The 16,998-nt window shown below is 38.2% G+C and overlaps 1 protein-coding gene across 7 annotated transcripts in view; it reads right to left on the reverse strand.

Moving 5' to 3' along the window:
* The window catches only part of HOOK3 (hook microtubule tethering protein 3), a 113,303-nt gene that overhangs the window by 92,823 nt on the left and 3,482 nt on the right, over positions 1-16,998 (reverse strand). For 5 of the 7 annotated variants that reach the window (XM_042934706.1, XM_042934705.1, XM_042934707.1 and 2 more), the window contains exons 2-3: positions 11,881-11,966; positions 4,793-4,891 (exon numbers count right to left, since the gene is read on the reverse strand). In XM_042934706.1, coding sequence (XP_042790640.1) covers positions 4,793-4,891; positions 11,881-11,966 — 185 coding nt within the window. The remainder of the gene's footprint in view (positions 1-4,792; positions 4,892-11,880; positions 11,967-16,998) is intronic. The other 2 variants (XM_042934710.1, XM_042934708.1) reach the window with 1 other exon arrangement.

Consider the following 16,998-nt stretch of genomic DNA (forward strand, 5'->3'; position numbering starts at 1 on the left):
GACATCCAGCTGTTATCAGGGAAATTGTTGATGGAAAATGACAGAGTGGTGGTAAACTCTTCTTGGATACAAAAGATAAAAGCTGCTTTAATTTCAAAGCCAAAATTTGTAAGTCCATATTCATTCATTCAATAAATATTTCCAAAATACTTACTATGGAGCAGGATAAGAGGATTAGACTGTAAGGGCGCTGATGATATTAAACAGGTAGTCAAGGCAGGATATATTGAAAACCCAGCAAATATTGGTGAAGGCTGGAAGGTGGTAAGAAGAGTGTTGTGTGGATATCTGATTTATGAGAGATCATGTAAAAGTCCTAAGGCAGGAGTTGCCTGATGTGCATAAGGATGAGCAAGGGAACTGATGTGGGAAAGAACACGAGTAAACAAGGCATCAGAATGGTAACAAGTCGTCCAGATCACTTAGGATATACTATTATGAGTGCATTGGCTTTTACCCTGAGTGAAACGGGGTGCCAATGAGAATTCTAAGCTAACTAAAAAAATCACTCTGGTAGCTGGGTTCACATTAGACTGTGGGCAGCCAAGTGTAGAACACCCCAGTCAGGAATTATTAACATGATAAAGGGAAGAGATAATGGTGGTCAATGTGGTAGCAGTAAAGGTAATAATTTTTAATATAAAACTTCTCCAAACATTCAGAGAAGGAAAATATCATGGTGAACAACCATATGTCAATCATAGAGATTTAACATTCTCCCATATTTGCTCCATATTTGATTTGACATTTTACTCCTAAAAACTCCACTATACGTCTCTAATCAGTAAGGCACTTTCTTATAGTTCTGATATACACCTAATATACAACACTCTCCAAATACCACCCAATATTCAACCTATTTTCAAATTTCCTACGTTATCCTTAAAACGTCTGCTATAGTTGATTTGTTCAAATGAGATTCAAGAAAAATCATGCACTGCATTTGTGTTTTTAAAATTGTGGAAAGAACACTTAATATGAGATCTACCCTCACAACAAAATTTTAAGTGCACAATACTGTTAAGTATAGGCACGATGTTGTATAGCAGAACCCTAGAACTTACTCACCTTGTATAACTGAAACTTTATACTTACTGAACAGCAAGTATATTTACTTGCCACTTGCCCCAACTGCTAGCTCCTGGCAACTGTCATTCTAATGTCTGTTTCCATGCATTTGATGATTTTAGATACCTCATGTAAGTGAAATCTTGCACTATTTGTCCTGTGATTGGCTTATTTCACTAAGCATAAATGTCTTCCAGGTTCATCCACGTTGTTGCATATGGCAGTATTTCCAAGAACCATGCAATGCATTTGGTTAGTGTCTCTGTCTCACCTCTTCAGGCTCTTTAATTTAAAACAGTCTACCTCCTTCCTTTTTTCTCATGACACTGATTTACTGAGGAGACTAGGTCAATTGCCCTGGGAAATATCTTACTTTCTGGATTTGCCTAATTGTTTCCTCATGATTTAACTTGTTTCTCTAGCCTCTAGCTAAAGGCTAGATTTAGATATATTTTATAGATATATTTTAAAAGTACAGTTATCAGGATTCTTGATAGGTTGGATGTGGGATGGGGAGAAAAAGTTTTACGGTTTGAGCAACTGGAAGGCAAGAAACGCCAACTGAAATGAAATTTTTGGCTGAGTGACTTTTGGGTAGCAAATAGGGAATTTAGTTTTATATATAACTTTGAGATATCTTTTAGACTCAAATGGAGACATTGAGTAGAAAATGAGCTAAGTCTAGAAGTTAAAGGAAAGATTGATGCTGGATACACAAACTTGAGAGTCATTAAGACATGGATGACATTTAAATCCATGAGACTAAAAGAAACCATCAAGGAAGTGAACACAGAAAGTAGAGGAGCAAGGTCTGAGTTCTTATTGCACTCCAGTGTGAGGAAGTAGGATAGAAGAGGAAAAATGAGTAGAGGAAATGCAGATCATCTGGTGAGACAGGAGAAAAACCCTGAAGGTTGGGGCGCATGGGTGGCTCAGCCAGTTGAGTGACTCTCTTTCTCTCTCAAAAATGAATAAACATTAAAACGAACAAACAAAACTCCAGAGGGTAACAAGGAGGTAAGTACTTGGAATGTTGCTGCCAGGTCCAGATACGGATTGAAAATGGGCCATGAGAATCAGCAATGTGTAGATAATTGGTGGTCCTAAAAAGTGCCATTTTATTAAAAAGAATTTTTTAACGTTTATTTATTTTTGAGAGACAGAGAAACAGAGCATGAGCCAGGGCGGGGCAGAGAGAAAGGGAGACACAGAATCTGAAGTAGGTTCTAGGCTCTAAGCTGTCAGCACAGAACCCGATACAGGGCTCGAACATGAACTGCGAGATCATGACCTGAGCTGAAGTTGGACACTTAACTGATTGAGCCACGCAGGCGCCCCTAAAAAGTGAAATTTTAATAAAATGATTGGGAAAAAAAAAAATCCCTGCCTGAAAAGTGCATTTAAGAGAGCAGAAATAAAGGAATCTGAGATGGTTGGATACAGACTATGCTTTAAAGAAGTTTTTGCTACAAAAGGAGAAATTGATTGACAGAGGTGAGATCATGAGAAGTATTTTTAAAGAGAAAAGAAGTAACAGTGTGCTTACATGCTAATAGATACGACCCAGCAGAGAAGGGAAAAGTGATGATGTAGGAAAGAGAGGCAAACTGCTTAAGTGATGATCTTGAGTAGGCGAGAGGCAATAGCGTGCAAAATACAAAGTACAGGTACTGACTTTAAGATAGAACCCTTCCCTATCAACCCCACAGCTCATGTGTAGACAACAGGTTGCAAGGCAAAGTCAAACTGATGCTGGTAGGTGGGTTCACGTCGTCATGGGATTCCACGGAAATTCTTTCATATTTGTTTCAACTTCCTGAGAAGTAGGATGTATCCTACTTTGTTAAGGGGATCAGATGAGAGAGAAGGGGATACTGGAGGTTTGAAGAGAGAAAAGTGTGAGACAGTCATCTGGAAGGCTGGGGGAATGGGAAGACTAGGGAAACACAGTACAACTGTGGGATTCCATAAGGTAACACTTGCAATTTTGTGGTGAGAAATTTAAAATGAGATCCATCAGCATGTTTGCTTTTTTTTTTCAGCTGGGTTCAGCTGCATAGGTAAGAAGTAAAACTGGTGGGACGGTAGATTTAACCAGAGTTGTGGTTTTGCCAAACAAATTATGAGGGGGGCAGCAAAGCTAAAAGTATACACAAGGGAGTGATTATGATTGACCATGCAATTTCAGCTAAATAAGAGGAACGAAAAAGAGATGAAGGTGGACAATGTTGAGATCCCACTGGCAGAAGAAAATCGAAGAATTACTGGACACTTGATACCAGAGGAAGTGAGGTGGAAAGACAGGAAACAATAATCAGACAGTGGTAATGAGAAAACTGAGATTATGGAGGGATTACACATTATCACTAATTATAAGGTACAGGGTATGACCATGGGGATGAGTGGCTGAAATCTAGCAGAAGACAAGATCAATGGAGAAGAGTTCAAGAAACTGGTAGGCAAGGATATCCAAATCACCAAGAATTTAGATAAGAGTAGTATTGAAAAGAGCCAATAGTGTGCCAGGATCCAAAACTGTTGAGAAACAAGAAGAAATGATAGCAACAATGAAGGGTAGTGGATGATATCATAAGATTCAAAACTAGGGTTTTAGGGAAGATGAAGGAGAATGGTCTGGAACAGCACTGAGGAGCACCGCCTCTGGGCTAAGTGTACTTCTAAAGCCTGTGGGAGTAAAAATAGCCATCACTTGAGAAGCCTGCACAAGTAGCATTAGGGGAGAACCAGATTTCTTTCAGAGCCAAAGCTGATGAGGAAAAGTGCTGATTGTTCTTTGGCACACATACTGCAGGTTAACCAAGAATCACAGGCTTAACAGCACAGTCAATTTAAATCCTGTGCTCTCTGAAGTGGGTTGAAAATAGAAAATTCATTTAACAGTCACAGTTCCCTCAAGACTTAAGGGAAAAAATAGGTTTTCCTTTTGAACACCTTAATGTTTCTGGTGACTGATCTATTAGTAAAAAATATTTAAACAAGTAAGAATTTAATCATCTATGGATGATGTCTGTCTGGTCATTAGGCAAATCAACTAATCAAAAGTCCTGAAAATATGGGAAAGGGATCTTTTTAATAAATAGCGCAAAAAAGAAAAAAAACAATCCTCTATACAAAAAATAACTCAAAATGCATCATAGACCTGAATATAAGCACTGAAACTATAAAACTTCTAAAGGAAAATGTAGAAGAAAATCTTAAGTGACCTTGGCTTTGCTAAACATTTAATAGAATAAACAAAAAACAAAAGACAAAAAACAGGGCATCTGGCTGGCTCAGTCAGTGGAGTATACAACTCTTGATCTTCAGGGTTGTGGGTTCTGGCGCCATACTGGGTATAGATATTACTTAAAAACAAAACCTTTAAAAACATAAAAAAAAAAACATGAAAGAAAAATAAATTAGATTTTATCAAAATTGAAAACTTTTGCCTCTCAAAGACACTATTAGGAAAACGAAAAGGGAAGCCACAAATTGGGAGAAAATATTTTAAAATATATATCTGAAAAAGGACTTGTATTTAGAATATAAAGAACTCTAAATTCAGTAATACAAACAATCTAAATAAACAACAGGCAAAAGATTACGGGAAACCATTCACCAAAAAAAGATATACAGATGGCCTGAAATGATGCTCGACATCATTTAGTGATTATAGAAATTACTTAAAAATAAAATCTTAAAAAACACCCCACAAAACACTGACCTTACAAGTGATGGTGAAACTGTGGTGCAATAGGAACATTCATACACTGCTTGTGGGACCACAAATGGCACATCCACTTTGGAAACACTTTGGCAGTTTCTTAAATATTAAACACACACTTAGTTAGAGAGGGAGCCAAACTGTAAGAGACTCTTAAAAACTGAGAATAAACTGAGGGTTGATGGGGGGGTAGGAGGGAGGGGAAAGTGGGTGATGGGCACTGAGGAGGGCACCTGGTGGGATGAGCACTGGGTGTTGTATGGAAACCAATTTGACAATAAATTTCATGTAAAAATATATATATTAAACACACACTTAACCATATGTTCCAGCCATTCCACTCTTAGGCGGGATTTTACTTGAGGGAAATGAAAGCATATTTCCATACAAAGATTTGTACACTAATGTTCAGAGCTGCTTTATTTGTAACAGTCCTAAACTAAAATAACCCACATATTCATCAGCAGATGAATGGATGAACAGATCATGGTATATCCATACAATGAAATATGTATGAACTATTACAGGCAATAATATGAATGAATTTTAAAATAATTATATTGCATGAAAGAAGCCATACCTTCTCCCTCAAATAAGAGAATATATTGTGTGAGTCCACGTATATAAATTTCTAGAAATTGCTAATTAATCTATAGTGACGGAAAGCAAACCAGTGGTTGCCTAGAGATGGGAGAGGGGTGGAAAAAGGAGGGACTGAAAAACTTTTTGAGTGATTGACACATTCATTACCTTGACTGTGGTGATAGTTTCACAGGTATCTACTTAGGTGAAAATTTAACAAATGCTATACTTTAAAAATGTACAATTTACTATATGTCAATTTCATCTCATTGAAGCTGCAGAAAAGGGGAGGGAAGTACTAGAAAGAAATGAGCTATCAAGTCACAGGGAGAAATCTTAAAGGCAATATTGCTACGTGAAAGAAGCCAATCTGAAAAGACAACATATGATTATGATTCCAATTACCTGACACTCTGGAACAGGCAAAACTATGGAGACAGTAAAAAAGATCAGGGGTTGCTGGGAGTCTGTCTAGGGGGAAGGAGGGATTACTAGGTGCAGCAAAAAGGATTTTTAGGACAGTAAAACTCCTCTGTATCTACACGTATCTACAGTGAACTTTAATGTAAATTAGGGACTTTAGGGGTGCCTGGGTGGCTCAATTGGTTAAGCAACCAACTCCTGATATTGGCTCAGGTCATGATCTCACGGTGGTGAGATCAAGCCCTGCATCGGGGCTCTGTGCTGACAGCTTGGAGCCTGCTTGGGATTCTCTCTCTCCCTTATCTCTCTGCCCCTCCCTTGCTCACACTATAAATTTATAAAAGAAATTAAGAAACTTAAAATAAATTTGGGGGCACCTGGGTGGCTCAGTCAGCCAACTTCAGCTCAGGTCATGATCTCATGGTCCATGAATTTGAGCCCCACATCGGGCTCTGTGCTGACAGCTCAGAGCCTGGAGCCTGCTTTGGATTCTGTCTCCCTCTCTCTTCTGCCCTTCCCCAGCTCACAGTGTCTCTCTGTCTCTCAAAAATAAACAAACATTAAAAAAAATTTTTTTAATAAAAAAATAGAAAATAAATAAATTAGGGACTTTGGGTGATAATGATGTGTCAGCACAGGATCATCAATTGCAACACATGTAGCACTCTGGTATGGGATGCTGATAGTGGGGGAAGCTCTGTGTATAGTGGGGCAAGAAGTATGTGGGAATTTGCCATACTTTTCTCTCAATCTGTAAAAACTTTTTTTAAAGTAGTAAAATATACATAAAATTTGTCACGTAAACTATTTAAAGTGTGTGGTTCAGTGGTATCAAATGCACTCACATTGTTGTGCAACCATCACTAACATCCATCCCCAGAACTTTTTCATCATCCCATTTGGAAACTCTTTTCCACTCAATTTTGCTGTTAAACCAAAACTTTTCTTAAAAAAATGTGTCTTTTAAAGAGGGGGGACATGAACCTATATGGACAAAAAAAGAGAAAGAAGACAACAGCAACAAAATTTTAGAAGCTGGAAAGCAGATTAATAGGAAATGATTTAAAAGACTAAAGAGAGAAAAAAATTACAGTGACAAGAAACATACTTACATCCATTTATATTTGCTAAAATTTCTACTTAAACTACAGAAAGATACAGTTTTTCACTTACCAGCTCAGATAAAATGAAAAGATTTGCAATTTGCAATGCAACTCTCTGCCTGGCACCCACCTTTTTGGCTTTCCTCATACCTCTCTGGCACTTCTGCTGTTTGAGGTTCCAACCAAGAATTAAATGTCAAAGTTCTTCAAGGCTCAGGCTACACATATTTTCTTCTTATGCTGTACTATTCCCCAAGTGACTTAATCCACAATAATGTCTTCAATAAGAGATAGCCAAATTGATTCTGGACTTCTACCCTCTCAATCTATATGATCTATTGCGAACTTGGCATTTTCTCTTACGTCTCAACACCAAAGTCAGTGTCCCCCAAACTAAACTTATGATACATCCAGCACTCCTCCATAGCAGATCACCCTTCAACGTTCCCACATCAGTCATTTGCACCTTCTTCTATGTATTTGCTTAAGTTAGAAACTTAAAAGTCAATTTTGATACCTCCCATATCAATCATCAACATTTGGCTTTCTCTACTATTTTGAGTTCACCCACTTGTCTTCATCTCCTTCACTACCTTTTTTTTTTTTTTAATGTTTATTTATTTTTGAGACAGAGAGAGACAGAGCATGAACGGGGGAGGGTCAGAGAGAGGGAGCCACAGAATCTGAAACAGGCTCCAGGCTCTGAGCTGTCAGCACAGAGCCCGACGCGGGGCTCGAACTCACGGACCGCGAGATCATGACCTGAGCTGAAGTCGGCCACTTAACCGACTGAGCCACCCAGGTGCCCCTCCTTCACTACCTTCTAATCGAAAGTACCATAATCTCCCTTCTGACTTACTACAAATTTCTTTCCAATTGATCATCCCTCATCATTATGGCCTCTTCTAATTTATTTTACACCTGCAGAATATTTTCAAGATGTAAACCTGACTAGAATTCAAATAAAACCTTAAAAAAAAAAAAAAAGAGGGCCATCTGGGTGGCTCAGTTGGTTAAGCGTCCAACTTTGGTTCAGGTCATAATCTCGAGGTTCGTGGTTTCAAGCCCCACATTGGGCTCTGGGCAGACAGCTCAGAGCCTAGAGCCTGCTTCAGATTCTATGTCTCCCTCTCTCTCTGCTGCTCCCCCACTCATTCTTTCTCTCTCTCCCTTGTTCTCACTCTCTCTCAAAAATAAACATTAAAAAAGAAAGAAAGAAAGAGAGGAGCTCCTGGGTAGTTCAGTCAGTTGAGTGTCCGACTCTTGATTTCAGCTCAGGTCATGATCACAGGATTGTGGGATTGAGCCCTGCATTAGTCTCCATGCTGAGCCTGATTCTCTCTCTGTGTCCCTCTCCCCTTCTTGCATGCACACACCCTCTCTAAAAAAAAAAAAATTAAAATAAATAAATAAAAATTTTAAAAAAGAAAGAAAACCGGTGCAGCCACTCTTGGACAACAATACGGAGATTCCTCAAAAAGTTAAAAATAGAACACCCTGGGGTGCCTGGGTGGCTCAGCTGGTTGATACTCTGACTTCAGCTTAGGTCATGATCTCGTGGTTCGTGAGTTCTAGCCCCACGTTGGGCTCTGTGCTGGCAGCTCAGAGCCTGGAGCCTGCTTCGGATTCTGTGTCTCTCTCTTTCTCTCTCTCTCTCTGCCCCCTCTCCCGCTCGCATTCTCTCTTTCAAAAATGAATAAATGTTAAAAAAAAAAAAACACACCACCCTATGATCTAGCAATCACACTACTGCTGTTTACCCAAAGAATACAAAAATACTAATGCAAAGGGATACATGTACCCAATGTTTATAGCAGCATTATCTACAATAGCCCAGACTTGGAATATCCACTGAATATCCACTGAATGGATAAAGACAATATGGTGCACATTGAGATACACACACACACACACACACACACACACACACACACACAGTGGAATACTACTCAGCCACAAAAAATTATGAAATCTTATTATCTGCAACAATATGGATGGAACTGAAGTGTATTATGCCAAGAGAAATAAGCCAGAGAAAGACAACTACCACATGATTTCACTTATGTGTGGAATTTAAGAAACAAAACAAACCAGCAAAGGCACCAAAAAAAAAAAAAAAAAGAGAGAGAAAAAGGGAAAAAAAAAAAAGAGACTTAACTATAAAGAACAAACTGATGGCTACCAGAGGGGAGGAGTGAAATGGGTTAAATAGGTGATGGGGATTAAGGAGCACAGTTGTGATGAGCACCAGATAATGTACAGAAGTACTGAATTACTATACTGTACACCTGAAACAAATGTAACACTACGTTAACTATAATTTTTTTTAAAAAGTTTTAAAAAATGTAAATCTGACTGTTAACCCTTCCCTGACCCCAAATCCCTCAATTGCTTTTCACAGCCCTTGGAATAGATATGAGGCCCTACGTGATCTGGCAACATCTATCCTTCCAATCTCATTTTGTAACATGCTCCCCTGTCTCTGCTTTAATCACTCAAACCCTCTCTCCGTGGTGGTGTTCACCATGCTCCATCAGCCTATGAGGCCTCAGTGTATGCTCTTCCACATGCTAAGAAATCTGTTACCAATCATATTGCAGATTTAATTTCTTTATTCAGGTAAATGTTTGCGTCTTCTTTGATTAAGTTAAATAAGCCTCTTTACAAACTTTCATAACATTGTGTATTTTTGCCCTGGAGCACTGGTTATAATAGCAATTTTGTTTTCATAGTTATTTAAACTCTGTTTTTCCTAAGGCTATAAACTCTCTGAAGGTACCTGCCCTGTGGGTTGTAGCTTACCCTTGTATCACCAGTGCTGGACACAAAGTAGCCATTCAATAAATACCACAGGGACAAGGAGGAACTGAACTTCCTTGAAATCATACATATTATACAGTTATTAAAAATAAATAACATGCAACAATATGAATGAATCTCAGCCATTATGTTGAGTGAAAGAAGTCAGACACAAGAGTACATACTGTATGATTCCATTTATAAGATGCCCAAGAACAGAGAAAACTAATTAGTGGTGTAGATGTCACAATCATGACTATTTGGGGGCAAGGGTTATTGATTAGGAAGGGTCATGAGGGAACCATCTGGGTGGTGGTTACTTAGATGTGTATACACACACAAATACATACAACATGTACATACACAAATTCATTTTTATTATGCTTTTCTGTGTATGTTATACCACAACAATAGGAAAAACAGAAGGCATTTTGTGGGAAAAAGGTAAAAAAAAAAAAACCTAAGTACTGATGAAAAATATGCCTACAAGACTTTGGTAAATTAAAATACTGTATGTTATGATCTTGGTTTGGTAAAACAATATACACATACAGTCCTTCTGGTTTCTGCAGTGACAGAAATCCTACCCTAATTAACTTAAAAAATCCATTTAGTGACATATACTTGGAAAGCTTAGCTTCACTGAAACTCTCTAGACCATTCAACTTCTAAAACTTATTAGGGCATCACTCAGAGGTGACCATGAAAATCACAAACTCACTCTTCTCAGAGTGCTAAAACCAAGCCTGATCCGAGGTTTCAAATGAGCCTTCTCACACTCCATCAAGAAGTCTATGCACCTATGTATCTGGAGAGATGTGTCACGTAGTTCTGGAAGAAAGCGACAGCAAGCTAGTTTTCAAGCATGAGTCCCCAGTACTAAAGGCACACTGATAGATTCTCTGAAATGCAGGCATCTGAACTGCTTTTCAGATGGGCAACTCTACATAGTCCACTGCAAAGTGAACAACAGCAAAAATTCATTTACTGATGATATTAATTCTTAACACAACTGCAGGAAATCCCATTTATTGATATGCAAATCTCTAATATCATGAGGCCTCAAAGTGCTCAGTGCTTCAAAGACAAAAGTATCTCCCTATGGGGAGCCTGGGTGGCTCAGTCAGTAGAGGTTTGACTTCGGCACAGTTCAAGAGTTCAAGCACTGCTTGGGGCCCTGTGCTGACAGCTCAGAGCCTGGAGTCTGTTCAGATTCTGTGTTTCCCCCTCTTTCTGCCCCTCCCCTGCTCGCTCGTGTGCACTCTCTCACTCACTCTCTCTCAATAATAAACAAAATTTTTAAAAAAAGTATCTCTCTCAAATCACATCAAACCTAATGATTTTTTAAATTTACATGTTATGATTTATTTGAAAATTTCCCAGATCAAAAGTTGAAGATAGCCATACAACATCAGTTTTACAACTACTATGTTTTCAAGTACTTAGAAGGAAAGAATCAGGTATGTTTTGTATATCCCAAACAAGTATGTCCTTCATTCAGTCATTCAGTAGACATGAGTACCCATGATGCAAACTGAATCTTGAAAAACTTATATTTGTGACCTACATAGGGCATTTTCATATGATTCAACCAAAAACCAAACACTGTGCTAGGATACAACTGTGAACAAAACAAATTCCCTGCCTCTGTGTGGAGCTTACACTGTGTGTGTGTGTGTGTATGTGTGTGTCTGTGTGTACACGGATGTGAAGGACGCAACATAAAACAAATGAATGCATGGTATATAAGATGGTGTTACATACTTCAAAGAACACAAAAGGTTAAAAGGGAATGGTTGTCACTTATTTTATATGAGCGGTCAGAGAAGGCCTCACTGATAACATTTGAGCAAAATCCTTTAGAGGGATTAAGTCTCTAGATTCTGATACAATGAGAAAATCTCATCACTAACATGAAAATTTCTGCCAAGCTTATGCCGAAAAACACAAGAGCAAATAATTCTGCTAAAACTACTGCAGTGTTATAACAATTAAAGCCCTAATTGAACTTTCAGCCAATCTGTACCTAAACGAGTACATGCCATCAAAATTTTCACCGACAGTTCTTATTCTACATCCAACACACATTTCATATGAACCCTTTATTTTTTGTCCATATTTTCAATCTAATAAATATTCACATATAAGAACATACAAAAAGACAAAGCAATTTATTCTTACATTTTTTGAAGAACCTGGGCCATCACAACCCCATTCGTTAAATCTTCTACGGTCTGGCATGGTGCATCCACGTTAAATGTCTGGATCTGGAAAAAAAAAAAAAAAAAAGGAGGGGTGGGGGAGTTGAGTTCGGTGGATTCCATGATTAACTACACAGAAGATTTCTTAGCTTATTTTTGTGATTATCTCACCTCGGGAGTAGGAGTAAATTTTAAAAAGTGGAAGAGTTGGAAACATTTTCCCTTGTGGGAAATTTCCTGCAGGTTCTTACTGTAATTTTTTCCCTTGGGTAGGAAAGAAATTGTGCTGGGCACTTGGTGACTTCCCAGCATTCATTCTCATCACAGATAATCAATCTAAGCAAGTCCTGATATCTTCATCTCCTCTACCAGTGACAGACTCTGAGATTGACAGGGCAAAGACAATTTGAACCAAAGAGCTTACTTGAACTTTTGGGAAAGAAAAGCCAATCTCCTCTTTTTAAATTAAACTGAATTTAGTGGTTTTTTAATCTAATTATCTATTTTTTTAATCTATTAAATTAAATTAAGTAATCTCTACACCTAACATGGGGCTCGAACTTATAACCCCAAGATCAAGAGTCACATGCTTTACTGACTGAGCCAGTCAGGAACCCCAAAGCCAATCTCCTCTTGATGTGAACACATATGTTGACTCAATGGTCACAAGCAGTCATCTTGGCTCTTAATGGAATCCATTTTACGATGAGGCCAATGCAGTGTATGACAGAAGAAGGATACAAAGAACTAGGTCCCTGAGGCCAAAACTGAGCCACTGAATTAAAAACTGTTGAAGTCTCAAAGCATGAGATAAATTTGTTTAAGCCTTGCCAAGTTGAGACTTCTTTTACTTAAAACCAAAATATCTTTATACAGATGTAGAAGTTACATTCACTGCAGTAGGTTAAATATTCAATTAATTTTTATTTATTTATTTTTTTAAAGTTACATCCAAGTTAGCATATAGTGCAACAATGATTTCAGGAGTAGATTCCTTAATGCGCCTTACCCATTTAGCCCATCACCCCTCCCACAACCCCTACAATAACCCTCTGTTTGTTCTCCATATTTAAGTCTCTTATGTTTTGTCCCCCTCAATTACTTTTGAATTTAAATGTATTCTGAATTAGGGGCACCTGGGTGGCTAAGTTGACTAAGTGACTCTTGATTTCAGCTCAGGTCATGATCTCACAGTTGTGAGATCTCATTCCCTTGCTGGGCGTGGAGCCTGCTTGGGATTCTCTCTATCCCTCCCTCTCCCTCTCCCCCACACTTGTGTGCATGTGCGCAGACGTGCTCTCTCTCTCAAAAAAATGTATTCTGAATTAGAACTTTGCAAAAAAACCCCCCAAAACTAACTTTGTACTAGTCAACACGTCAAGGCTGAGAAATAGTAGAAAGTATTTCCACGAGTAAGATAATACAGCCAAGCCAACAATTATACCCAATAGTGCAACCAAGACTTAAAAAAAAAAAAAAATCACTGAGAAAAGACAGAGGTAGGCCATGCTCTTGCAGTTTATAGGTTAGCAAAAACAAAGAGCAACACAAAGATTAGAAGTGAGAGTGGGATGCAGTCTAGGAATGAAAAACGTTTGCTTACCATGGGATGGGGGGCAAGAATAGGAGGAAGAGATGGAACAAGGAAAAGAGTATAATGGTGAAAGATGGGGCTAAAGAAGGAAGCATTATTGTACAAAACCTCGTAAGCCATGTTAGGACTTTATCCTAAGAACAATGGGGAGTAAGCAAAGGACCCCAAGCAGGAAATGAGATTTGCACTGCATAAAAACCACACTGGCTGCAGTATGAAGGAAGGATTAGAGGGAAAGAGGCAGGCACAGAGACTTATTTTAGTAAGTTTACATTATTAACACCGATGAGATCAAACTAAGTAGTGACAATGGAAATACTGGGAATAACAGTTCTTCTCACACATTTTTATTTACTGGGTTACATTCTCAGAAGTGAAATTACTAGTCAAAGTGTATGTACATTTTAAGGTTTTTGATAAATATTGACAAACTGCCCTTAACAAATACTCTAGTAATTTAGTCTCTTGCTAACAGAAGATGAGTGTCTACTTCTTTGTACTGTATCATCTATCAAACCTTTAAAAAATAAAAAGGCTGACAAGTGCAGTCAGTAGCTTTTCCATATTCTCTATATAGGAGAGTCTTGTGGGCAGTGGTGGTTATGGTGACAAAAACTAAGGGAATTACCTTAAAGCATATGGCAAGTGTATTTTATCTAGGTATCCATTTGGGAGAAGCAATGAAAAGTCATTCCCGGACACTAACCTCAAGTCCCAAAGTCATTCCCGGACATAACCCCCTACCAGGAGTTCAATAAATAATTAGTAGATGGTAGGGGTTCAATAAATAATTAGTAGATGAATAAATGGAACAAATAAATACCTCTGCAGGAACTGAGATTAAAGTTTACCCCATACTATCTCTAGTTGCCTTTTCAATGGTAATATGGTAACAACAATGTAGTTTAAAGAGATAAGCACCTTTCATTTTACAGTTGATACATCAATCTTTCCTGTAGGTTTGTTTAGAATGAAAAAGCAGCAGTGAGAACCACATCTCATTCATCTCTCTCACTAATCTTAGTACAATGTCTGATACAGAACAAGCCCTCAGTATGTTTTGAATGTAATAAACTAATTCTATCCCCAGCTCTGCCCCTAATTTGCTGTGTGAACCTGGGTGTGCTACTTTACTTCTCTTATTATGAGTTTTTCAATCTAGCAATTGGGAAAAATACATTAGGGGGAGATGTGCTGCTAAAAGAATATATGAGAAAATGAATGCACATTAGGTATTTTAAACTTACAAGCAGTGATTCCCAAACCTGGTATACATCAGAATAATCTGGGAAGTTGCAGAAGGCTAGGAATCTACTTTTAACAAGCTTACCAAATAATTCTTATGTGGTGGGGCACTGGGCATTTGAATCCTTCTGATCCAAAGCAGATTAAAAAACTGCCTGTGGCCAATCAGAAGAAAAAACTCAATAAAGCAGGCAATTCTTCAATAATTCTTCAATTCTTTGATAATTCTTCTTAAATAATTTAGTTTTAAAATTCTGTTTCTGTCTTGGGATTTAGAAAAAACTATCTTCATCCTGATTTTTTAAATGTGGCTTTTTCTGTACTGGGTCTTGAGGTAAATAATTGATCATGAGGGTAGATGATGTTCATCTCTGCTCTGAGATAAGGTAGAGCAAGTCCCAAAGAAAATCTGTTTTTATGGAGTTTCCTTCGGGATGATGAAAATGTTCTTGGAATCAGATAGTGGTGATAGCTACACAACCTGGTCATCATACTACAAACCACTGAATTGTACATTTTAAAAAAATGAATTTTATGGTATGTGAATTGTACTTTAATTTAAAAAATAATCTCTCCTCTACCAGTTCTCATAACCTCTGAGTTAACATCTACAGCATATTTTGGGATACCAGTACAGTAAAATTTAAAGATAATTACACCTAAAAGCATTAAGATGTGAAATTCTATGGGAAAGGTCATAATCTCTCTCTCAGTTCCAAAAAGCTGTATTAACACTATCCAACCTCCACCTCACCCTCCTCAACAAAAGCATGAGAAAAGTAAAACATGAAATCACCTGGAATTAGTATCTCTAGAACAGCAGTGCTCAACCACAGGTGATTTTGCTCCCTATGAGACATTCTTGTTTTTAACAAATTAGTGGGTGCCATTGGCATCTTGTAGGTAGAGGCCAGGGATGCTACTTTCAAATAAACAGGGTACTGTCCACAACAAAGAATTATCCAGCCCCCAAATGTAAGTAATGTTAAAGTTAAAAATCCCTGCTCTAGAGCAGTGGTTCTCAAAGTGTGGTTCCGCAGGTCACTAACAATAGCATCTCCTGGACGCTGGTTAGAAATGCAGAATCTCAGGTCCCAGCCCAGACCTACTGAATTACAAACTCTGGACAAGGGGCCTAGCCATCAGTGTTTTTATTTTTTTTTATTTAAAAAAAAAAATTTTTTTTTTAACGTTTTATTTATTTTTGAGACAGAGAGAGACAGAGCATGAATGGGGGAGGGGCAGAGAGAGAAGGAGACACAGAATCCGAAGCAGGCTCCAGGCTCTGAGCCATCAGCCCAGAGCCCGACTCAGGCTCGAACTCAAGGACCTCGAGATCGTGACCTGAGCCGAAGTCGGACGTTTAACCGACTGAGCCACCCAGGCGCCCCTAGCCATCAGTGTTTTAATGAGCCTCCAATGATTCTGATCAAACACAGAGATAAAGTAACTTATCCAAAGTCACCAACAGTTAATATGAGACAAAGATAGGATTTGAATCCAGGTAGTCTAATGTCAGAACCTATACTCTTGCCTACCATTTTATGTTGACCCTCAGTTTTAAAAAAGAAAGAAAATTAAAGCTTTTAAAAAATGTGTGCTTTAACTTTTGTACATGGATTTCCTATTCCTCCATCAGAGGACAAAAATTGTTGGTAGAAGAGAGTTAGAGCAGAGAGAATGGAATGTGGGAGATACCATCACAATAATTATACCTTCCTCAAGTCTATACACTAGTACGCATTTCACTGGCTAAGTAATATGAAAATTACAAGGATATGTTAATATTGCTGGGTTTCCCAGAAGAAATGTGAGCCTATGTGACGATTCTTTTCCCAGTCAGCTTCTTGCCATTAACTGGTAGCGTTCCAGATTATTTCTGGTTTTTCAGTTTCTAAAACCCAGGAAAGCACAATCTTTTCATGTGAAGTTCAAGAAATTAGGCTTGACAGGTGTAATAGGCAGGGCAGATTTCTCTAACAGGTAAGAATACATTTTGACTCAGAGGGTGGGGAGAGGAGGTAGAGTGGAAATTTTCAAGCACATCCTGCTGAACTTGCTTGCTGCATAAACTCTGATAGGGAATTTAAGTTTAAAGTATTTTCCATTGGTAGGATGGTACCTTATCTTTTCCTAAGTATTCCACTTTCAACAAAAATTTGGAACATTTGGTTCTTGAGCTAGTAGGCTCCTTGATACAATAACAATTTATCCAGCATTTAAAGCAATTCCATGTCCACAGAAATGAATTCTGCACAG

The sequence above is a fragment of the Panthera leo genome, chromosome B1 (genome assembly GCF_018350215.1).
Source record: "Panthera leo isolate Ple1 chromosome B1, P.leo_Ple1_pat1.1, whole genome shotgun sequence".
NCBI classification, from domain to species: domain Eukaryota; kingdom Metazoa; phylum Chordata; class Mammalia; order Carnivora; family Felidae; genus Panthera; species Panthera leo.